General features: G+C 55.4%; 1 protein-coding gene across 1 annotated transcript; it reads left to right on the top strand.

Annotated features, from left to right (window-relative positions):
• The first annotated feature begins 4,186 nt into the window (after nt 1-4,186).
• MEX3A (mex-3 RNA binding family member A) lies at nt 4,187-22,896 on the top strand. The gene is given in 5 exon segments (XM_041464882.1): nt 4,187-4,331; nt 8,338-8,353; nt 9,288-9,983; nt 9,985-10,025; nt 21,791-22,896. Coding segments are annotated over 5 exon segments (2,004 nt in total).
• Nucleotides 22,897-24,390: the final 1,494 nt, after the last annotated feature.

Below are 24,390 nucleotides of genomic sequence, written 5' to 3' on the forward strand. Positions count from 1 at the left end.
GGAGCTGCTGGATCGAGGCTTGGGCTTTTGGAACCTTCATGAAGACCATGGATTTCCACTGCTCTGACAACACAGAAAGCAGGGGGCAAGTTAATTGGTGATGACCTGCCAGCAGGAGGCAGAGGCAGGGCACCCCGCCCGTGTGGGGATGTGTGTCTGCTCCTGGAGCGACCCTTGGGGCCGCCTGCACCAGCAAGGATAAGGTGACAGCATGTCTGGCTCCAGCCCTCCAGGGACTCCTTTAGGTTGGGCAGATGGAGTCGTGGTCCCCATGGGCTCTCCAGTGCTGGGCTTTGTGTTCTGGCTGGCAGCAATTAGTGCTCCAGCTTGTTTTGGAGTGATCACTGGGTACAGGCTCTCCCTGAGCAGAGCTGGGGCTCAGAACATGCCCTGACAGACCTCTCCTGGCTGAGCTTGGCCTCTTGCACCTCCTCTGCTGTGAACTTCTCTTGCAAGGACACAGCCTGACACGCAGGTACCCCCACCATGGACAGGGTACACAGTCCCCACCAAATGACACCCCAGAAGCTGTGTACGAGGCACATCCCTCCTGGGAGGAGTGACTGTGGCAGTGTGGGGAGAAGGCCAGCTGGGCACAGGGTCAGAGGCCAACTCTAAACATGGGTTCAGTGTTTAAACCCCTTTAGTGTGTAAATCTACAGAGCAGCATGCAATTCCCAGCCGTGGCAAAGCCTTCACCACACCCCAGGGGAACCAGCACCAACCCCAGCATTTTCCTCTGACCACAGGGATACCTGGACCAGAGCCTGTAGACAGCCTGGACTGGAAAGTGGCACCTGAGCATCCTGGCTGGTCCTTCCATCACCCCTGGAACTGCTGCAGCACCTTCCGAGGCTCAGAGCTTCCCTGCACACCAGCAGCAGCCCCCAGCTCACTGCAGACCTCCTGCAGCCAGGTCTGCTGGACTTCAGCCTGCCTTCCAAGAACTGCTCCTTCTGCAGCTGACTGGAAAACATAAAAGGAGACAAGGCACTTTCTGAGGGAGCACTGGAGTCCAGGGAATCAGCAACGTGGGAATTGACAGTAGCACCTTCACTCCTGGGTCACACCGAGGCACAAACATTTCCACACCTGCTCTGCTCTCCTGGGGCACCTGCAGCATTTAGGCACAAAGTTTGCATCCCACAGGTACTTTGTAATGGCACAAGGGACTCTGCAGTGACAGAGATGGTGCTCTCATCTTTCCTGGATGACTCTGCTGGTGCCATCCCCTCAGGGACCAAAGCACAGCCCCCTCCATCACCCAGCCCTGTGGTAGGCTGCCAGCCCGTTGGGGAAGGGATGGGAAAGTGTCCACTTGATGTGCCTGAAAAGCAGCACACATCTCCCTGTTGCTATGGAAACACTGCTTTTAAAGCAAATTAATAATAATAATTAACACCATCTATTAAATAATGGTAATAAAAGCATTAGTAATGACTTGTAATTGGTAAGGCACTCGGAATAATGCACACTCACCCTGTGACCTGCTCCCAGCTCGGAACTGGAGCTGGGGGCGGCATCTCCCACCCGCAGGGGAGCCCTGGGTGAGGGCGAGTGCCCTCTGCCTTCAGTACTGTACAGGCAGGGGCTTAGTGGGATTCAGTGAGGGATCAGACTTTTATCTGGATAATGAGGATGTCTAGACTGATAAGAAGAAGGGGTAAATTGGCTCAGGGCCTGATTCTGCCTTGCTGTGTGCTTGGTGGTGCCTGGGCAAAACTGAGGTGGGTTGAGAGCAGGAGTCTGTGCCAGGCTAGACAAAGCCCTGGTTCCTTCCAGTTTTTAACCTAGAAATCAGAGTACTTCCAGGGCTGTTAACCCCTGGGAGGCAGAGGTGAAGAGAACTCTAAGAAACTTTTAATGTGCTCGAATTCAGCCTGGAGAAGGGAAGGCTCCAGGGACACCTTAGATCTGCTTCCAGTGCCTAAAGAGGCTCCAACAGAGCTGGAGAAGGACTTTGGACAAGGGCCTGAAGGGACAGGACAAAGGGGAATGCCAGAGGGCAGGGTTAGATGGGATACTGGGAAGAAATTGTTCCCTTTGAGGGTGGGGAGGCCCTGGCACAAGTTGCCCAGAGAAGCTGTGGCTGCCCCATCCCTGGAGGTGCTCAAGGCCAGGCTGGACAGGGCTTGGAGCTACCTGGGATAGTGGAAAGTGTCCCTGCCCATGGCAGGGGCGTGTGACAAGATGAGCTTTAAGTTCCCTTAGAACTTGGTTGCAGCCAAGGGGATGGGGCAGCCACAGCTTCCCTGGGTCCCTCTGCTCTGTCTCTCACACCTCGGGTCCTTGTGTCCCACTCATCAGCCTACACCACCAAAAGCAGTGTCCAGAGCAGAGCACGCAAGGCAGGGCCCAGAGCTGTTATAAAACACCCTCTTTTCAAGCTGTGAGGTGCTTCCAAAAGGATCTGAACTGTGGAGAGAAAATCAATGCAAAGACCTGACAGCGTCACCCGCTTGTTTGTGCCCAAAGTCCCTGTGCTGACAAGGTCTTCTCTGCACGGCAGAGCAAGGACCTGCTCTCAGAATCACTCAGCTTTCCCGCAGGAGCCTGCCCAGACAGGCAGAGCCAGGATGTGAACACCTGGGAAAACCTGGCCCTTGGTTTAGGTGCCTGCATGAGCCTGAACTCTTTGAAAAGCAGGTCCCCACTGTCCCTGCTGTGCTTCTGGAGAGGCATCAGCCATCCCTGGACTGGCATAAGCAAGTGCAAAACAGCTAAAAAAGTGCTGAGATGTATTCCTTAGACTTTCCCCAGCAAGGTCTGGCACCCAGACTGCCGTGCAGCTTTAGGATTGCAACACCTGCGTGGCTCAGGCTCCATCCCAGCCCGAGCTCCCGGCAGCAACTTCCACCATGAGACTAAAATTAGCAGCGACAGGAAGAGCTCTGGAGCACGACAGGATGATTAGAGCCTCCCTGGAAAGGAGGCATCACCTGCAACGTAATGACTTTCCTCATCTCTGTCAAAATGTGCAACGACCGTTGTGGAATATGATGGGGAAAAGTGAGGCAGTGAGACAGGGGAAGGTGCTTCTGCACAAAATTGGAGTGAGCATTTGTCCAGAGGAGAAAAAAAAAGGATGCTGGCTCTCTGGACTACGCCCTGTGTGACAATCATACCTGAAAGGTTGTGCCCTGGACCTGCTGCATGACTTCAATCAAATTGCTTAGAAAGACACAAAAGACTTCAGGATTGTGCATGCCAGCTCCACCCAAGATTTATAAACAGCAAGAAAACACCCAAATAAAAGGTAAAGAAAAATCTTTTACATGTATTTATATGTTATGAGTGTGAATAATCAGTGTCACTCTTCTCCAGCACCAAATCCATGCTTCAAAACTCTTTGTTGGCCTTCTTTGGCTAAAAATAGCCAACACCACCCACATCCATGTTCCTGAAAGAATGGGATGTCATTGGGCATCACCCCTCCTATAAACTTGCCCTGTTTTCATTTAAAATAACTCATAACTAGAAAGAGCATTAAAAGTGGGTGCACTGAGCCTCCAAGTGGGAAGATGTGACTGTGCTGGGGGAACTCGTGTGTGGCTCACAGAAATGCCAGTGCCACTCTTGTTGCACCTAGTACAAACTGGTTTGACTCCATGACTCACATTCCTGTCGTGAAACTGGAATTCATGGCATAATAGAATCATGGGATGATTAGTGTTGGACAAAATCTTAAAGCTCATCCAGTTCCATCCCCCTGCCATGGGCAGGGACACCTCCCACTATCCCAGGTTGCTCCAAGCCCTGTCCAGCCTGGCCTTGGACACTTCCAGGGATGGGGCAGCCACAGCTTCTCTGGGCAACTTGTGCCAATGCTTCACCTCCCTCACCGGGAAGAATTTCCTCCTTATACCTAACATAAATCTACCCTAATTTTGGTTTGAAACCATTTCCCTTTGTCCTCAGAACATGGCCCATCCCTCTCTCTCAGGTGGCCCCTTACAGAGAGGGCTCATTTGTCAGGATAACAGGAGACAGGCAAGTCCCTTGGATGAAGAAGAGTTTCCCTTCAAGATCTCCTGGACAGAAATACGTGCACATGCGCTGCACAGCTTGACAATGAACGTGCAGCGAATCCAACACATCCTGGACGTGTTGGATTTGCTGGGCACACATGGACCATCTGGCCAACACATGGGCCTCGGGCTTGACATGTCCAGGAAGCATCTGACTGATGGTGGATGCACCAGGCAGGCAGAGGGAGCACATGCAGGAACCCAGCCCCACTGGCACCGCGGTGGAGGTGGCTGTGATCCTCACGGAGCTGATCCGCGGCTGCGCCGGCATTCCTGGGCTGATTTCTGGAGATTCAGACACAGGTAAGTGCCAAAACCCCAATGTGCCCCTGGACAAATTTCAAAAGAGGACATACCCAAGGAAAGTCATGGTAATTCTGATGTTCTGGAAGTTGAAATTGGGAATTATCTGCTTGCAGAAGATGGGATTCCAACGGGAGGAAAACACGTTCCTTGGAAAATGAGCTACATGTATAAGCAGCAAGAATAAGGGGAGAGTGTGACCTTGAAATTGAACACCCCCTTTTGATCCCAGACCTAAAATTATCCAGATTTCAGCAGAAGATTCTTCAGTTTTTAAAAACAAGCCCCTGGTGACTAGAAAGTCCAAACCCTCCACGTTATGAACACAACCAAGTGTGCCAAGGGTGCGGCACCCGCGATCCCAGCGCCAGATTGTCCCTGTAGCTTAGCACCCATCTGCAGCCAATATGCTGAGCTCTTAACAAAATTGAGGGCTTTTAAAACCTGGTCTTCCAGGCCTGATCCCATGGACCTGGGCTCACCAAAACCAATGGACTTCAAGGAGCTTTGGATCAGGCTTTGCGCTAATTTACTTATCTCATAGAACAGCTTAATTAACAAATGTTTGCAAAGCACTTCAGGATCCTTCCACGGACAGTGAGACTCCTCTTGCTGCCAGTCCCATTGACAAAGCAAAGAGGTTTAATGTCAACAGGCAGCAGATGAATTGTATGGACACAGACGGGGATCGGCCACCACGGAGTCCCCCCTGAACCGTGTCCTACAGGGAATGGCCAGCACGTGGGCTCAGAGTGGAAGGGAGCCCTTACAGCTTCCCAGAATTTGGGCTACTTCTGTTTCATGTGCAGCTGAGCAGTTCTTGAAATGAGCTGTCCAGGGACAAGGAGATGAAGTCTCAAAGCACTCGTGGTGATGGTATCCCAGCTTAAACTTTCTACCTCAGGATATTCTATGATTCTATGCAAGATGAAAATGAAGAAAAGCCTAAAAAAGGCTGTCCTGGCTCCTAGCAGGTGTTTGCTCCCCCTGTCCTCCCCACCACCAGCTCATCACCTCAGTCTGTGGGACATGGGATGCTTCCACAGCATTAAACCTTTCCTAGCAGCTGCCACCTTTCCCCCAGACTTGGGTCATGTCGGTGGGCAGAGGGATGCAGCACTGGGAAGTGCCAAATTCAGCTTCACATTGATGACACAAATTCATCCAGAAAGTTTCTCCCTGCGTTAGCTCTTGATGGTGACTCTAAGTCGCTGTTCTGCCTGAGGACAGGCTGCTGGCACCTCCTCAGTCAATGTCAGCTTTATTGCTGCCTCCCACAGAACTTTGTGTCACCAGCCGTGGTGCCTGGCCACCCCTCCCCGATGGCTCTGGCACCGGCAGCAGCTGCAGTTTGCAGTTTCTCCCTTTTCTTTGATCGTTCTGCAGCCTCCTGCCTCGGCAAGGGGCACGTGATGCCGCTGCCTGATCCCGACCTCTCCGCTCCGAGGACTCCGCTGCCATCCCTGGCTTTAATTAATACTTTTTTTCCCCCCCTGACAGTAATTCGGGGATGTGGATTTTCAAACATTTGGAAATACCCGCTTTTTAACTAGAAAAACTGCGTTTCTGCCAAAACCTCGGCAGGGTGTTCGCTGAGTGGATAGAGCTGTGCAGAGACTACACCCATGGTGAAATCCTCACTCGCAATCCAGCACTACTTACCCCCAAAAATAACCTTTTACCCCCCTATCCAGGGAGCTGTGAGTGATCCAACAGCTCCACAACATGAGCCCCTCTGACCTACTCCAGCTCACGGAGCTGGCTCAAGCCACCTGGCAGAGCTAACTTTAACCTGAATTACTCCTGAAATCCAGCTTCCCCAGAGGCAGCGATGCCAGACGGGAGGTAAGATCATTCCCAAGCAGCTGCTATCACTGGGAAGAGGATCAAAGTCTTGGTTGTAGCCCAGCTACGCCCCCAAAATATTGTATGAACTGGGAGATGCTGCTATCAGGGACCCATCAGGATTAGTCACTGCCCATGTTGCCAATTCCTGTGATTTTTCTAGGAGCGTTTCTGGTTGCCTTAAATTCCCAGCTCTGTGAGTCATGTGAATCTGTGTGAGTATGAATTTTTGGTTTTTAAAGTAAGTTTCTAGACCCTGTGGCTGTGCAGAAAAGCAAGGTGATGTAACCAGAGTGAAATCCAACAGCCCCAGAAGAAGGCAAATGAGAAGAAACTCAACTTTCAATTTTTTAAATTTTTTTTTGGAGTCACACAAACTTTTTAGTCAGCTTGGTGATTTCTCGGCCTGGCTCATGCTGCTGGAATGCTCAGAGCTGGAGGTCCATAGTTTTTCCCTTTTTTCCTTTCACTTTCTGATTTCCAGGAGCACTTTCTTCTCCTGAGACCTCCGTGACAGAGCTTAAAATGGAGGTGGAAGCAAAACCATGTCCCTAAAATGACATGCTGCCTCCAGAGCAGGCATTGCTACCAGCCTCATGCACAAGATCCAACTTGGACACGTGAAAAGTCCACAATTTACAGGGCAGAACACCATAGTTCCCACCACCAGCACATGGCACACACAGGATCCTCACCCACGCTGGGAACACCCCTGCATGGACACATGTGTGCACACAAATGCCTCATACACACACACACACGTGGTTTTGGGGCATATTTCAGTGTACATAATTCTGTGTTTGCACCTGTAACTCATGCTCACACAGACACACACAAGGGTTTCACCTGGTTGTAAGCGTGGAGTGAGCCACAGCCAGCAGGTGTGTGCAAGGGAACCAGCAGTGTGTGTGTGTGAAATTCCATGTCCATTAAATGCACATTTTTGGCCATTTAGTGGGGCACACCCAGCCTGTGTTAAAACTTGCCACGGGATGTGTGTGTGCCCTATGGAGCCACCATCCATCACATCCCAAACAGACATTCCTCTTAGAAGAAGGAATATCCCAAACTTCCACGAAGGAAAACATCCCAAACTGCCACTCTCAGGACTCCCATCACCACACAACGGTGAAAAAAGAAATAAAGCCCAATTCAGGACAGTGCTCTACAGCATGACCAAAATGAGCTGCACAAAACACAGCAGTGGGTGGGTTCTCCTGTCCTTAGCTTTACTTTTTTTCCCTTTTTTTTTTGTTGTGCACACCTACAGCACAGCCACCACAAGCTCTAACCCACAGCAGCTCCACGCCGGGTCCCGCGCAGAGGGGAGCTGCCCCTCCGGCCGTGTCCCAGCATCTCCCTGAGTTTGTACTACACATCAGGAAACCTGGATGCCAAAACCAAACCGAAAGCAGAAATTCCCCTTCCCAAAGTGCCGGGGCAAACTCACAGGGAGAGCTCCAGCAGCACCTTACCGGCTGAGTCAGTGGATGAGCCATCTCCTTGTGCTGGGTGCCCCATCTGCCGAGTTTAGCCGCAGCTGAGATCTTCTGCTGGTAAACCCAGAAAGGGGAGGTGGGGGGGGGAAAGAATAAACCTTCCCGCAAGGATCCCAGAAACAGAGAGAGCAAATCACACAGGATACAGTGGGGGGTGGAAAGGTCCAGCCCCGGTGACAAGGCACCGGTGCCACCACCCCCCAGCCCTCGCCGCAGCCGTGGCCATTGCCAGAGCTGCAGCGCGATGTGGCTCGGCGGGAGCTCGCATCCCTCTGCATTGTCCCTCTCCAGTGTGAGCTCCGGCAATCTCATTTCATGGGAGACATCTGGTTTGATTCAGAGAGAAGAAAGGGGCGAGGGGAGAACCGCGCGCTCACACGCTCACCGCCCAGCCCGGCTGGCTGGGAGCTGGGGAGCAATTGTCAATGCTTCCCTCCGCCTGAATCCTCCTCATTTCAATGAGAAAGGCCAGCCCGGGGAGCAGGGCTGTCCCACGGCCCCCCCAGCATTCCCAGTCTGCAGGAGGGGGCTTTGCTGGGGCACAGAGCCAAGGGTGGGGAGCTGAGCCCCAGCAGCCTCACCAAGCCTGGCTATGCCTGGAGCCACTACAAGGCCTTTGGGGGGCTGGGGGGCTCCCCCTTATTGTTTTCCATAATTCCCAGGCCGGGTGGACATGCAGTATTGTCCCTCAAATGCTTGTGGCCGTGTTGGGGGTCTTCCCACTGCAAGACTGAGGTCCCCATGTTTTTGGGGAACCCTTTTGGAAGGCCTTGTCCTCCTTCGCAAGGATGAAGCAGTGAGCTCCTTGTCCATGGGAGGGGGGGTCCTGCCCCATTGTGCCACCACTCACCCTGCTGACCCTGGTGCCCTGCTAGCCTGTACCCAAGGTGTCCCTGCTGAGCCACCACCCCTCCCAGGGGTCCCTGTTGTGCCTGTGGGTCTCTGGATGGATCCCAGCCCTGGACAGCTCTGCAGCACCCCTCATGTGTGGGCAGCAACAGGTCCCCACACAAACTCTCCTTCGCCCAAGACCCCTCCACAGTGTGGGGGCACATGGCGGGTCCCCACACAGACCCCTTCCACTCGTGACCCCTCCATGCTGGGTGCAACCAATGAGTTCCCTCACAGACCCTTCTTTCCTGTGATCCCTCTCTGCCAGGGATGTGCACACTCATGGAACCCAGAGTGGGTACCCACGCAGCCCCTCCACCCACCCGCTGCATGGTGGGTCCCCAGGGAGCCCCCTCCACGTGTGGCACAGGGAATCCCACTGCAGCCCACTCCACCCATTGCACAGTGGTCCCACCACAGACCCTTCCACCCATGGCATGGCATGCCTGATCCCCTTGCACCACCCTCCAGCCGGGTCACAGTGGCTTCCCCCGCAGTCCCCTCCACCGGTTCCCTGCACGGCTGGTCCCCTCGCACCTCCCTAACCCCCCCAGCCATGTCATGGCATGTCCCTCTGCAGCCCCTCCACCGGTGACATGGTGGATCCTCCTGCATCCCCCTCCCCTGGTGGCAACCCGTGGTCCCCTTGCAGCCCCTACACCGTGGCACAGTGTGTGCCCCCACAGCCCCTCCATCCTCTGCACAATGTGTCTCCCCACAGCAGCCCCCCCTCCGTGTCCCAGGCGGTCCCCACACCACCCTCCACCCGTGTCACCGTGGGTGCCCGTGCAGCCTCTTCACTCGTGTCCCCGCGGGTCCCCAGCAGCCCCCTCACCGTGTCCCAGCCGGTCCCCCACATCCCACATCCCACATCCACTCGTGTCACCCATCCACTCGCGTCCCTACATCCCCCTCCCAGTGTCACAGCGGCTCCCCCTCCCCACACCGCCTGCCCCCGCGACCTCCGGCCCCGCCGCCCCGCTCCCGCCGCCCCGGTCCCCGCCGCCGCGGGCGGGGGTGTGCCGCCACCGGACTACATCCCCCATCAGCCCGCGGGCCGGGCCGCTCCCGCAGCGCCCAGCCGCCTTCAAACAAAAGAGTTTCTCCCCGCGGGGCCGCGCTCCGCTCCGCGCCCCCCGCACCCCCCGCACCCTAGCCTGGTAGTCCCAGGGATAATGGAAAGGAACGGGGGTTTCGGCGATTTAGGCTGTTTCGGTGGGAGCGGCAAAGACAGAGCGCTGCTTGAGGATGACCGGGCGCTGCAGCTCGCCCTGGACCAGCTCTGCCTGCTGGGGCTAGGCGAGCCTTCCTCCTCCTCCTCCTCCTCGGCCGTGGTGCTGGTGGAGGACAGCAACAACAACAACAATAACCCGCCGCCGCCGCCGCCGCACCGGCCCCGGGACACTCCCCCGCGGCCGGGGGGCCCCGCCGCCGCCCCCGCCGCTCCCTCCCGCCCATTGTTCGGGGCCGGGGCCGCTCGGCCCCGCCGGGGACAAAGCCCGGGGCTCCCGGGCTGTGGGCGGGTGGCCGCGCTCCCGGCACGGGGGTTTTGGGATGGGGGGTCTGTGGGAATGCTGCCGGCGCTTGTCCGGCTGCCGGCACCGGAGCCCCGCGCGCCGCTCCCCGGTTCTGCCAAAGAGCCGATCTCGACCGCGCTCTCCTTAAGAAAAAAAAAACTGGGAATAAGGCGGGGGAAGGGCGGGGGGTGCAGGCTGAGCCCGGCCCCGCGCCTCGGAGTCCCCCTTTGTTGGCCGGGCGGAGGGGGTGTGGTGGTGCCGGGCTCGCTCCGAGCGGCCGGTGAGCGGGTGGGAGCCGAGCTCCTCCCGCCGCCCCCGGGAGCGGAGGGACCCCGGAGCGGGGGGACCCCGGAGCGGGACCCGCCGTCCCGCGTGGGCCCCCCGCAGCCGCTGCCCGCGCGCCGCCACAGTGATGCTTTTGTTCTCACGGCTCCGTTCGGAGCGAGGTGGAATGGAGGAGGGCTTTAAAAAAAAATTACATATATATATCTATCTGTGTGTAAATATATATATATATATATCTCCATACCATACCCACTCTTAAGTCACCCCTCGCCCACCCCCACCACTCCCGGGTGTGCGGTGCGGGGCCCCGCGCCTCCCGTGGGCACTGCGGGAGTCGGGGCACGGCGCTGCCGAGAGAAGTTTTGTGTCGCTACAGAGAAAAAAAAATAATAATGGTGCGGCTAAGTGTTGGGCTTTTTTTTTCTTTTTTTCTTTCTCTGAACAAGTAACTTGACGCTCTGGAAGTGCGATGGGCAGAGCCTGCGGCTGCATGGGCAGATGCTCCCCTGTGGGTTGGGATCGAAGGGCCCTGAGCAGGGGGTTTGTGGCGGGACCCGGGGGGTGATGACCCCCAGTGCCCCGAGAAGGGCTGAGATGGGCAAGGGGAAGCCACGGGGAGGGGGACACAAATGGCTCAGTGCTGGACATCTCTGACGCTAGGGCGTGCGGTTGGAACAATGGGGCCTGCGGAGGCTCTGCTTGCTCCCAGCCCTGGAGCCAGAGTCCGGTTCCCACGGACCGGTCCCGGTTCTCCGGGATGGAAAGTGGGCAGGAGTCCGGGGGTGCTGACCTCCCCAAAACTTGGGGCGTCTGCAGCCGAGGGAGCAGCTCTTGCTCTGGCGTTCACACTGGGATGGGGGCCCCTCACTGGGGACCTGGGGAGACGGGCAGGAAGGGGTGAGGGTCTGGCCCAGGAGATCCCACTGGCTCCGATCCTGATCCTCCTGTGCTGCCTTCACCTTGCCGGGAGTGGAGCGCAGGCAGGCACGGTGGGGCTCAGCACCAGCTCTGCACTGGTGTGTGTGAGGCCATGGAGAATCAGGCCCCCTTTGTTTAATAAAGTTGGGAAAGAGGATTCGGCAGGCGGAACCAAGGGGAGATGTGCCAGGGCTGTTTTCTTCCAGGATCTCACTGCTGCCCCAGACTCCTGAGAAGGGGGTGTGTTTCACTGTGTTCAGAACGCAGCACGTGCCTGTTGTGTCCAGAGCGATGGAGAGGAACGTGCAGACCTGGATTTTTTCCACCATTTTTTTTTTGCGTGTGTGAGGGTTTTCCCACATCTGGGAAGCTGAAATGTCAGTGTGCTGGAGCTGTGGGGATGCAGCTGTGGCTGTGCTCCTTTGGCTGCTGGGGCAGATGGTGCAGCCTGTGCCCCACCGTGGAGGTGGGTGGGATGGATCCTGTGCTGGGGGTTCCTTCAGCACAGTCCTTGTAGCTGTGGCTCTGCACTCCAGCACAGATCATGGCCCACACTTGTTTCTAAAGGCCTGTAGGAATGTCTCTACTGTCTCCTGTGCCTTGTTTTTGTGTAGAAGGCCGGATTAAGAGGGTCTGGAGCTGGGTGTGGGGCTCCCAGGGGGATTGATTCCTGGACTCTCATGGATGCCTGACCAGGAATCCCAGAATGCCAGATTGTCATCCCTTGGTAGTACTGCTCCCGTTGCAGATGGTTTTCTAGGAAAACAATTGCTTTTATGGGTGCCTGTGAACAGGGTGATAAACATCTTGAAAAAGGGAGGGGGAAAAAAGTAATGATGAAATAAAAATTATTTCACAGCTTTATTTGGTAACAGGGTTTAGTTTTTTCTTCAAGTTATTATTTTCTGAAGAAACACACTATCCCTTCAGATTATTTTATAATGATATCAAATGTCTATTAAAGTGTTCCTCACAGACAGGCGTGGATATGAGAGGCCTGGGTCTGGGCACAGGGGCCCTGGTGCACACACCTGGCCACGGGAATTCCACCTGCTATCAGGCCACCCCTCACTTTGCCAAAGGAGTGAAAAGGCATTTAAGTGTAAATAAGGCTCAAGCCCGATGTATTTCTATTGGAATGTGTGTAAGGGTGGTTTGTGAAGAGGTGTAATCGTGGCAGAGGGGGTGGCTTCACTCCAAGCAAGGATGCTGCAGGAACTCAACCTGAGCTTGGCAGCTCCTGCTTTCCCCAGGAGCTGTGAACGTGCCCTCGAGGAGCCAATGGCCTGTTGGAAGCCCTGCTCCAGTTTGTGCTGGGGCTGCTTTGTGTGCTGAATTCGAGCAGCACAGCCACGAGCTGGCTGGGGTTGGGGACTGCCCGGGGTGAGGTGGGGGGCTGTGGAAAGGGGGATCGCTGGGAACTGGCCAGACTGGCTCCTCCACCTGGTGCCCCGGGGTCTGTGGCAAAGAGCTGGGTGGCTGGTGGTATGTGCCAAGGGCTGCTTTGCAAACTGGAGGACCGGAAACTGGAAAAGGAAGAATGAGGGGATGAAGTCACAAGAATCCCTTTGACTGGTGCCTGTGACCCCTGGGCATGGGTGGTAGTGACACCCCTTCCCTGGTTGGAGGTGGAGCCATGACCTCCACGCCTGTGCTCCTGTTGCAGTGAGGGGCAGGGGCGAGTCTGCCTGAGTCAGGGCTCCTGCAGGTCATCCCCCCTTCTCCTGGCATGTGTGTGAACTGCAGCTGTGCTGAGTTTGGGTGACCGAACCTCCCGGTGTGTGCCATGGCACAGTGCTCCCTGGGGCCTGTGTGGCACATCGGGGTGCTTGGTGGCTCTTGTATTTCTCCTGCCAGCTCGGGCTGTGGGTGTCCTGCCTGCAAGAGCCTGTCCATGGCTGTGCTGGCTGTCACGGCCACGCCGATGAAATTGTAAAGACAAAGCACTGGAGGGGTTTGCAGCAGGTTTTTTAGGAGATGGTGGGACATCAAGGGATGAGATGGGGTGTGGGTGCTGGGAGGAATGGAGAGTGTCTGAAGGGCATCATGTTTTGGTTGTGCAGACTGTGAAATTAGGAAGGGGCAGAAATTGTCAGTCACTGCAGTTCTTCCCTAGAAGTGACCCGAGGTGGGTGTGGATTAGCCAGATCAAGATTTGTATCCAACTTTTGTGCCCACTCCCACAGACAAGCTGGGCTGCTGTCGGTGGAGCCAGGGGAGAGGCTGAAGGGCACATTTAAGGCCAGATGTTGTGGTTAGGGAGATGTGGTGCTGCTTCTTTGTGTGTCTGGTGTGTGCAGGTGTCAGGAGAAGGTGTGGGGTTGCTTTGGCTTCATGCTGCGCCCACTCCCAGATAAGACTTTCCCTATAAGGATTTTTGGACTCTCTAAGGATTTTTGGTCCTTCTAAGGGTTCTTGGTCTCATCACAGTAATAGCATCCATTGTCACCTGTACTCACAGACATCCTTTGATGCAGCATCTCCCAGCCTGCTCCAACCAGCCTGTTGTCACCAGGAATGAGATTATGCGAGAGAGGATCTTAACATATATTGCTCTTTCTTGACAAGGTGAAGTCAAATAACAAGAAGCTCCACTAAACCCAGGTGATTGGGTTCTTTGTGTAGCTCCAAACATGCTCCAGTGCTTTCAGCATTTAAAAATAGTCCGAGGAAGCCTTTTCCATTGAGGAAGTCTGATGATGGCAGCTCCCCCACCCACCCTGTGGAGGTGGATGTATGTACAGCACCCGAGGAGCAGCCGGGGGGGCAGATCTTCTTGTCTCCTTCACCAAAATCTTGGATCGAAAGCCACCCGATCTGGTGGGGTCTGGAGGCAATCTCCGTACGCTGCTCCGGCAGCTCGGGATGGGCCTGAAAGGAGAGAGATATTGCAGTGGGTGCCGGGTTGTTACAAAGTGTTAATGAGAATCGGTCTGAATTTACACCGGGGAAAAGTGCGGAGCGGGATCGACTTCGTGCCGTTTGAACTGGAGGTGGGAGGAGGAAAACGGGTCTGGGAGAGAGACAAAGGGAATTTTCTAGGGAGACACGCACGCTCCCGGCTCGGGCCGGGTGCCGCGCTGACCGAGTGAACCGCAGCGCAGCCGCCCGGAATCTAGGGCAGTGGGAAAGCGAGCGTGCTGCCATTGGGTGGGGGCCCCCGCCTTTGTCTGGCAGCCCCCTCCCCGCGTCCCCTCCGCCCGCCGTGCCCCGCTTCCCCCGCTGTGCCCGGCGTGTGCCGCGGCCGCGCAGGATGGTGCGGTGCCACGGGCACACCCACTCCGCCGCGCATCGCTGGCGCTTCGCTTCCCAACTTTCCTCCGATTGTCTGTGGTGCTGGGCTTGTTTCTGCTGGGTGTTTCCGTGGGGTTCCCCCCCACCCTTTTTTTTTTTTTTTTTTTTTTTTTTTTTGGGTTTTTTTTTTTTTTTGTTTCATAAACAACTTTCATCGCGATGCGAAAAAGCGTAAAATCGCCGCGCTGGAACAAGGCGGTCGCTGGTTTTCCTGGCATGGTGTGTTGGGTGGTGTTTTTGCCCTTCTTGTAAACACAACTTGCATCATCAGGACAATAAACCCTCCGTGCAAAGAGATTTAGTTGGTTGGTTGTGGTCCTTTTGTGTGCATTTGCGTTTTTTGACACCACTTTCATCGGGTTTTCAATGCAGCAAAACCTTACCCCACAGGCCGTCAGGAGGGTTTATTTGTGAAGTTCTTTGTGTGCTTGTCTTTTAACAAGGCTTTCATGTTAACGGGGAAAAGAATGCCCCACCTTACCCAAGGTAGCTGAGGGTTGTTTATTTTATGATCCTCTTCAATTTTATGACTACAATAGAAAAAAAAAAACAAGTTCTAATTTGCCTTTAGACCCTCTTGCACCCCACTAGCAGTGCCAGAAGGGACTGCGTGGGGTATTTGCAGGTGTAATTTGTATCTGTGCAGTGCCTCGCCATAAATGAGAAGAGGGCTTAAAAAGCTTTTGTCTGTAGAGATTACTTTGTATCTGATGAAAACAAGAAATATCAGGACCTGGAGTGATTTGTGGGGTGTGTTTTCCAAAATAAAACCACAACGCAGTCAATCAAACAAAAAGATCCACCTCGGGCTTGGCTGCAGAGCTGTTTGCTGTGGCCTGTACAGCTCCTCTGGTGCTTCCAGGGTCGGGGTCATGCTCCTGGGCTGGAGGTGCCAGCTGGTGCCAGGAGGGAGCCTCTAGACTGCATCAGTAGCAGAATATACCTGTGCAGGATCTGGCCTTGTGGCAGCACCCAGGAGAAGGTCATCAGCAGGTCTAACTCTGAATTTACACCAAAGTGAAATTATTTGAGGGATCTGCTCCACTTGTGCCACGGCACTGTCCTGGTGGCGTTGTCACCGTGGTGCTGTGCTGGCCACGTCCCTTCCATGCTCTGACCATCCTCTGCCCACTGATGGAGCAGCACCTGGGAGCCTTGGGGTAAACCCTGCTGAGGTCCTGTGAAAACACACTGGTTTGGGGCTGCTCAGAGTGAGAACATTTGGGATGGGCTCATGCCAAGGAAACGACAGCTAGATCAGATGCATCCAGCACCCTGGTGTCCCTTGTGAGCAGCTGTCTTTGCTGGAGAGGTGAACCAAGCTCCTAGAGCCTTCTCTGTTAATTGTGATGGATTTGTTGCCCTGGTGCAGGGGAAAGAGAGAGAGAAGGTGGCTGTGCATCCAGATCTCCCCCTGACCCCACCACCCATCTTGGCAATGTCTAGACTCAATTTATTTCTATGTTTTCAGCCAGAGATGGCTGCTCTGCGGATTAATTCCAGTTAGCTGACTGGTCTGGGCACCAGAGGCTCTCCACTCCTCCAGGGTTTGGTCCTGTGTGGGAATGTTTGTGATGTACTCAGGTAATTTGCAAACACGTTTACTTTGAGTCAATTGGTAATCAGTGAAATTAAAGAGAAAAAAGGGTGAGGGGAGGTACTGAGCTTATAGCCTCCTTCATGAAATGCTTTGGGATCTGCATTATTGACAAAACCCAGGGTAATAGAAGGTAGGCTGTGGAAACACAATGAGAAAGGGCTTAATTCTCTGTTTAATATAAAAATCCAAGTGGCAGGGGTCTGCCAGGGATCGACGCACTGATGTCTGTGTGCTGCTGTAACGAGGAGAACATACACCAAGTTATGTATTAGTGCTGCTTTCACAGGTCCCTTTCTTCCCTTAGCTTCATCTTGACACCACCTGCTAGGCCATTCCCTCCCTTCCACCTCCCTCCCCTTTGAATAATCCCCCGAGTAAAATGCTTTGTTACACGGTATTTTCAAATTTCAGTTATGCACGAAAGGAAAGTGTCAAAAAAACACCCCATGCAGGACAAATTTTGCTTGGAATAAGCACATTGGGGTGTGCTGCCCATCTGGCTGGGATGTCACGGGCCACATCCTGATCCAGCTGTGCTCCATCAGAAGCAGGGTGATCTCAAAGGAGGCTCAGCCCCTTTTTAGTGTGCAGAGCAGTCAGGGATGGGGCTGGGATGGGCCTGGAGCCTTGGCACTAAGTGAGTAAATCACGTTTGAGCCCAGCCTGGTTTTAGCTGATGTGAACCAGTGCAGCGCCCCTGGAAGTTGTGGAGTTCTCTGGGTTTGGGCTGCTGATGGTTTGCCCATTGTCTGTGCTGGTTTAGAGCTGCTGGAGGTCAGGGCTGCTGGGCATGCTGGAGTTGGTCTAATTTCCTAGGAGGTGATTTTCTCCAGTTTTTAAGCACAGGATCCCCATCTGTCTGTCTCCACAAAGCTGGCTTTCCCGTCTGCAGGCCTGCACAGAGACCCTCCCTCCTCCCCCCCTTCTCACACCACCGACTGCACCACGCGTCCTTTTGTCCGTTCCAGATCCTCCTTCCCCTCCCTCTCGCCGTGTTCTCTCCTTGCCCACCTTCCCTTTGCCGTTTTGGGGTGTCTTGGCTTTGCTCCCACACGCCTCATTCTCCTCCTCCCTTGGAGGGATCAGGGTGTGCCTCTCCCTCAATTTCCACCACCTTTGCTCCATCCCCAACTCCCTCCCACTCCTGCAGCTCGTGTAACGCGCTTACATTTGCCCTCATTCATGTGTATTCCTTGCCACTGCTCCCTTCCATCTGTCCCCAGCACGGAGCCCCCGTCCTTTGTCACCGCTCTGCCTGCCTGACCCTCCCTGTCGGCTCCGGGATTGTTTCCTGTCCTGCCGGGCTCAGATCCCTCTCCCCCACACGCCGTCATTGTCCCACAGCTCAGAGCAGCGCGGAGCCCGGTGCCAGCCGTGCCACACGCCTGCCCGAGGTCCTTTCCGCGCAGCAGAGCGAGCCTGGCGCTCCAGAGGCAGAGCGCGGGTCACTGCGGAATTCCACGGAGCTCCTGCAGCCCGGGGTGATGCACGGGGAGGCATTTTCAGCTGGATGCTTGCTGGGAACACCCCTGTCTTTCCATGTGATGCTCTGGTGATATCCCTGGGGAAATGGTGGCATCTCGGTTAATCTTCCTAAGATGGAATCTCCCTCTTTGGAGAGGGAGGGAGCAGCACAGGAGCGGGGCAGGGAAATGTCTGCCAGGGGTGGGTCAGGGACAGCCCACCCTGCCAGGGCTGCCAGAGGGCATGGCTGACCTCTCAGGGTTTTATCCAGCTCTCCTTGGGGTGCACCTTTATTATGGATTTTGCCTGGGTGGGTTTATCCTACAGTTGAGTTGTGCCTGGCTCCATGAATTGCTGTCCTTTGAGTTTCCTGGGAGCTGGTAGCACACCACTGGCTGACCACTGGTCCACATGGGCTGTTTGGAAACTTTACTCAGCAAAGCATCACAAATGTACCTCACGGTGCAAACTCTGGGGAGTAACCTGTGAGCGACACTGGATTTGGCAGGGGGTGGATTGGGTTTGGATTTGGGGATTTTCCCAGATCCTTCTTTGTGCCAGGTCTGGCATTTCCATTCCCCAGGACCCTGGAATTCCTGTTTCAGAGATGGGTTGAGAGCAGCAGCGCTCGGAGGAAATTTTGCAGGAGCACAAGGCAGGAGACAGCTATTCCTGCTCCAGAAACGGGAAATGAGGCTCCGGGAGCTGAGGCAGCTCTGAGGAGTTAAAAATCACAGTGAGAGTTGACAGTGAAGTTCTGATTTACCAGCGTGTGTCCCAAGACCAGCTGCTGCCAAGACCCTCCGACGGGCAGTGGGTTCATGACTGTGCCCGGTGCCCACATGGTGCCATGCCCAGTGCCAGTGCAGTGCCGTGCCTGGTGTCGTGCTGCTGCCAAGACCCTCTGAGGGGCAGTGGGTTCATGACTGTGCCCGGTGCCCACATGGTGCCATGCCCAGTGCCAGTGCAGTGCCATGCCCAGTGCCCATGCGGTGCCATGCCCAGTGCCAGTGCAGTGCTGTACATGGTGCTTGTGCAGTGCTGGTGCCCGTGCAGTGCCATGCCTGGTGCCCACGTGGTGCTGTGCTTGGTGCTTGTGCAGTGCCATGAGGGGCACGTGAGGTGCCATGCCCAGTGCCTGTGCGGCGTTGTGCCGGGTACCTGTGTGGTGCTGTGCCCCATGCCCCTGCAGTGCCGTGCCCGTGCCGTGCTGTGCTGGGTGCCTGTGCCATGCGGTGCCTGTGCCATGCCCAGTGCCTGTGCAGTGCCGTACCTGGTGCCCGCATGGGGCCGTGCCTGTGCGGTGCCATGCCCATGTGGTGCTATGCCCCATGCCCCTGTGGTGCCGTGCCCATGCTGTGCCATGCCCAGTGCCTGTGCAGTGCTGTACCCGGTGACCACGTGGAGCCATGCCTGTGTGGTGCCATGCCCATGTGGTGCTATGCCCCATGCCCGTGCTGTGCCATGCTCAGTGCCTGTGCGGTGCCGTGCCCGGTGCTTGTGCGGTGCCGGTGCCCATGCCATGCCATGCCTGGTGCCCACATAGTGCTGTGCCTGGTACTTGTGCAGTGCCATGCCCCATACCCCTGCAGTGCTGTGCCCTATGCCCCTGTGATGCCCTGCCCAGACTCCTGCAGTGCTCTGCCCATGCCCCTGCAGTGCCATGCCCCGTGCCCCTGTGGTGCTCTGCCCATGCCCCATGCCCTTGCTGTGCTCTGCCCATGCCCCATGCTCCTGCGGTGCCATGCCCCTGCGGTACCTTGCCCATGCCCCTGCGCTGCCCTGTGGTGCTGTGCCTGTGCCCCTGTAGTGCCCTGCCCATGTCCCATGCCCCTGTACTGCCCATGCCCAGAGCCCCTGTGGTGCCCTTCCCATGCCCAGTGCCCCTGCGTTGCCCTGCCTGTGCCTCTGCATTGCCCTGCCCATGCCCAGTGCTCCTGCGGTGCCCTGCCTGTGCCCAGTGCCCCTGTGGTGCCCTGCCCATGCCCAGTGCTCCTGTGGTGCTCTGCCCATGCCCAGTGCCCCTGTGGTGCCCTGCCCATGCCCCTGCACTGCCCTGCCTGTGCCCCTGTGTTGCCCTGCCCGTACCCCTGTGGTGCCCTGCCCATGTGCCGTGCCCCTGTGGTGCCCTGCCCATGCCTGTTCCCCTGCGGTGCTCTGCCCATGCCCAGTGCCCCTGCGTTGCCCTGCCCATGCCCAGTGCCCCTGCGGTGCCCTGCCCATGCCTGTTCCCCTGCCGTGCCAGCACTGTGAACACAGCTGGCTGGGCTGAGCGTGCTGCACGCCGGGCACCGCTGGATGCAGCGGCTGCCGCGGCGCTGTGAGCCCAGGGAGTCGTTCGTGCCAGCTCTCGTGGCACCGGGCTCTTTCCATCACTACAGGTGTGGGCTTCAGTCCTTGCCAACAATACAGGGTGCTGGGATCGCTGCTTTCCGGGGAACACCCCGGTGTCACCAGCCTGTGTCTCACGAAGGGAGCTGTGCATGAGTGGCAGCGCTGAGCTCCCAGCCTGAGAGGTGCTGTTATTTATTAGGATCTGTGTAAATAATAATGCTCCAGCCCAGGAGCTGAGGAATCTGCATTTGGTGGTTGCAGAGGCATCGTTTGCAGGTCATTGTTTTAGTGTGATGTCAGTGGAGTGTGTGGAGGAAAACCTGCCAGTGTCAGGTAGTCAGAAGAAGTACAGGAGATGGTCTTTTCTGGGGAGAGAAGGTGGGGTAGGAGGTGCTGGGGGATCTCACAGAAGTTCCAGTGCTGTGTCCTCATCCTCTGGTTGTCAGACACCCAAATCCTCGGGAAACCGCAGCAAAGTGCTCACCTCACTTCATCTGCACTGGAGAATCACAGGTTTTACCTTTCCTTTGGGATCTGAGCTCAGTGCACACCTCCTGCAGAGGAACCTCCGGCCTGCCCTGGAGCTTGGTGCCAGAAAAGCCTTGGGGCACCAAGTGAGCTTTTTGAGAGAGGGGTCTGAGGGGCAGAACAGCAGCAAGGAGGGGTCCAGGAGTAGTTTAGAGAACTGTGCCACATCTGTAAAAACTCTTAGTTGCATGATGGCATCCTGGTGTCATCTGGGAACCTGAATCAGCTGGATCAAGACCCTCCAAAAGATCATTTGGAAGCCAAAACACGCTGGAAAGTCTTTTGCCCTTTTTGGGAAAGCAGAAGGCTGTTTTCTGAGCTGTGAGGAGCTGGGGGAATGGGCTTGGTCAGTTCTAGGATTTGGGGAATGGGCTTGGTGTGCTCTGGGATGTGGATACTGGTACACAAAAGCACCACTTGGCCAGTGATCTCGGGAGAAGGTCTGAGCACCTGGAGCAGGAGTCTTTGCACTGGGGCTCACAGGAGGGCAGCCTTGCCCCATTTCTTGCTGTTTCAGCCCCAAAGCAAATCCTGGCCTCCTGCTACCCCTGGTCATCTAGCTCTGCTGGCATTTGCAGTCCTGCCATATCTGCAGTGGGGAGTCCCAAACTGCTGCATCTCTGCAACTCCCCTCCAAACCTGTCCCCCTGAAGTTCACGGTATTCACCTCAAAACCTCCCAGTAGTACCAAAATCCTCTGGAGTCAAGGCAGGCGACTCCCCTTGGGAGCTGGCACAGGGTGGCCAAGGGCTTCCACATTGGCCCTTCAGGACCAGCATCCCTCTGTTCTCCTGTGACCTTCAGGCTGCCCCATGCATCAGCCCTGTCCCCAGAGCCCAAGGATGACCACTGTCTCTGGGAGGCCACCCTGGGGCTCTGGGGACAGGCCTTGTCACAGAGACTCTGACACCTGGGGTGGATCCCCCATTACTCCGTGGTGTTGGGGTGGGTGGAAGGGAGATCTTAGGAATGATTGCTGAGGGAAAGCAGTTGGGGGGGATGGTGTGCTGGGCTGCAGCACACAAAATGGTGATCTCCATTTTGGGGAATGAGGGAGCATGGCACTCCTGAGGAAGGGAGTCTCTGGGAATGGTGAGGTCGGGCCTCCCTCTGGCATTTCCCCTCAGGGTTAGGAGGATAGGGCCTTTCCCTTGTTCCACGTCCTGCTCAGTGGCTGCCAGGTGGCACAGGAGATTGTGGCCACTCAGCCCGGTGTCCTGCAGAGCAGGGCGAGCCGTGGGACAGCCTCATTAACTGCTGTGCCTTCTTCTCTCTCTTCCCAAGGCTGCAAGATCAAAGCCCTGCGGGCAAAGACCAACACCTACATCAAGACCCCGGTGCGGGGGGAGGAGCCGGTCTTCATGGTGACAGGGCGGCGGGAGGACGTGGCCATGGCCCGGCGGGAGATCATCTCGGCGGCCGAGCACTTCTCCATGATCAGGGCCTCCCGCAACAAGGCGGGCACCACCTTCGGCAGCGCGCCCACCCTGCCGGGGCAGGTCACCATCCGCGTGCGCGTGCCCTACCGCGTGGTGGGGCTGGTGGTGGGACCCAAGGGAGCCACCATCAAGCGGATCCAGCAGCAGACCAACACCTACATCATCACGCCCAGCCGAGACCGGGACCCGGTCTTTGAGATCACCGGCGCGCCGGGCAACGTGGAGCGCGCCCGCGAGGAGATCGAGACGCACATCGCGGTGAGGACGGGCAAGATTCTGGAGTACAACAACGAGAACGACTTCCTCTCCAGCAGCCCTGACTCCGGCATGGAGAACCGCTACTCAGAGGCTTGGCGGGTCCACACGCCAGCGCCGGGCTGCAAGCCCCTCTCCACCTTCCGCCAGAACAGCCTGGGCTGCATCGGCGACTGCTCTGTTGACCCCGTCTACGAGACCCCCCGGCTGAACGACCAAAACGACTTCAATTACGGTTACCTCTTCCCCAACTACGGTGTGAACAAGCAGGATTTGTACTACGGGGTGCCGGAGTCAGGGGCCCCCATGTGGGCTGGGCAGGAGAACACCAACCCTGTCTCGGTGCTCTTCTCAAAGCAGCAGCGCTCCAGCAGCACCGGCACCATCCACCCCAACTCCCACCGCTCGCCGTCCTCCTCCATCCCGGAGCCCGGCCTCTCCGGGCTGCCGCGGCGGTCGCAGGGGGAGCCGCTGCAGGGCTTTTCCAAGCTGGGAACGCCCGCCGCTGCCCGGACATCGGTGGGCAGCAGCCGCGAGTGCATGGTGTGCTTCGAGAGCGAGGTCACGGCCGCGCTGGTGCCGTGCGGCCACAACCTGTTCTGCATGGAGTGTGCCGTGAGGATCTGCGAGAGGACTGATCCCGAGTGCCCCGTCTGCCACGCGGCAGCCACTCAGGCCATTAGAATATTTTCCTAAAGAGACAGAGCAGGGCATTGGGGGGGTGGGGGCAGGAAGGGAGAGTGGGGGGGGTCCGTGAGAGAAAAATGATGATGATAATAATAATAATAATGATAATAATAATAATAATAATGACATCTGAAGAACAAAAAAAATGAATGAAAGAATAAATTAATTTAAAGAAGAAAAAGAAGAAAAAGAAGAAAAGAAAAGAAATTATTTTACAAGCAATGTATGTTATTTTTTAAAAAAAAATAATAAGTGAATAATAAAATTAAAATGAATAGCAAAGCCAGAAATTTTGAAGGGCGAACAATGCTCCAGCCTGCAATGTCTTTTGTAAACCAAGTACTCAGAACGCACACTCGGATCTCGCAAGCGAAGCAGTTTAGTTCAGTTTTTTTTGGTGGTGAGATTGGGACTTCTTGGCGATGACCAAGCCAGGCCACCTGGATCGAGCGGGGAGGGAGCAGGGATGCAGGGAGGGCCCTGCCAGCCTTTCTCCAGCCACCTTCCACCTTTGTCTTGGCCTGAAGCCCCCACTCTCCTCCCCCCAGGGTTGTCGGCCCAACTGGGAGCTCAGAAAGAAACAACAGAAAGAAAGGAAAACGGAAGACAGGGATTTAGAAGAACAAGAAAGAAACCATCAACCTCTGGGAACCTGTTAGAACGAGGGCACAACTGTATTACCTCAAAGATTTAAACAAAAAAAAAAAATCACAGCTAAAGAACTTTTATTGTTTTCCTTTTTTTCTAAAAAAAAACCCAAACAAAAAACACAAAAAAAAGAAAATCAAAAAAAGAAGGTGAAGAAATAAAAACGACGCCAGTGAAACTGAAGAAGGTTTGGAAGAACCTACTGGGATCACACCAGGCGACGAGCATTTATTTTGTTATTCTGAGCCACCGTGGAGTCTGGAACTTTGTTCTTTTTTCCTTATCCAAGCAGGGATTTGTTCATCAGTCCAATCAGGAGTCACTAACAGGGTATTTCCAAAGCATTCCCGAGTTCCCGTCCATGGGGGGAGTGCATCGACTTCCACGTTTCCTTAGGTCACTCTTCATTCTTTCCTCCAAGTGATGCCAGCTGCAGCTACACACACCACACGCACACACACAGAACATTGTGCTTTTCTTTTCTTAAAAAACATACCTATTGCACCAAAACCTAAGAGAGACGATCATGCAATACAGGCAAATGAGCCCATATGAAACCAACATGCATCCCAACAGAGAGCAAAAAAACCCCAAGTTTATAGAGATAATTTTGTTGTCGTCGTTTTTAAACTGGACCAAAACTTTTGTTACCCAAATCAAGTAGGGGAAAAAAAAAAAAAAACAAAAAAGAAGAAAAAGTATTTCTTTATGGACCAAAACCTCTTCAGCTGTCCTTTTCCTGGATCTTCCTGAGGTTGGCCACTTTTATATATTATATTTTTTTCAGAACGAAACAAAACAGAAAAAAAATTGCCTTGTTGAACATCCTTTAATCATTTCAAGACTCCTGGTTTT

The sequence above is a fragment of the Pyrgilauda ruficollis genome, unplaced genomic scaffold (assembly GCF_017590135.1).
Source record: "Pyrgilauda ruficollis isolate IOZ18807 unplaced genomic scaffold, ASM1759013v1 scaffold185, whole genome shotgun sequence".
NCBI classification, from domain to species: Eukaryota; Metazoa; Chordata; class Aves; order Passeriformes; family Passeridae; genus Pyrgilauda; species Pyrgilauda ruficollis.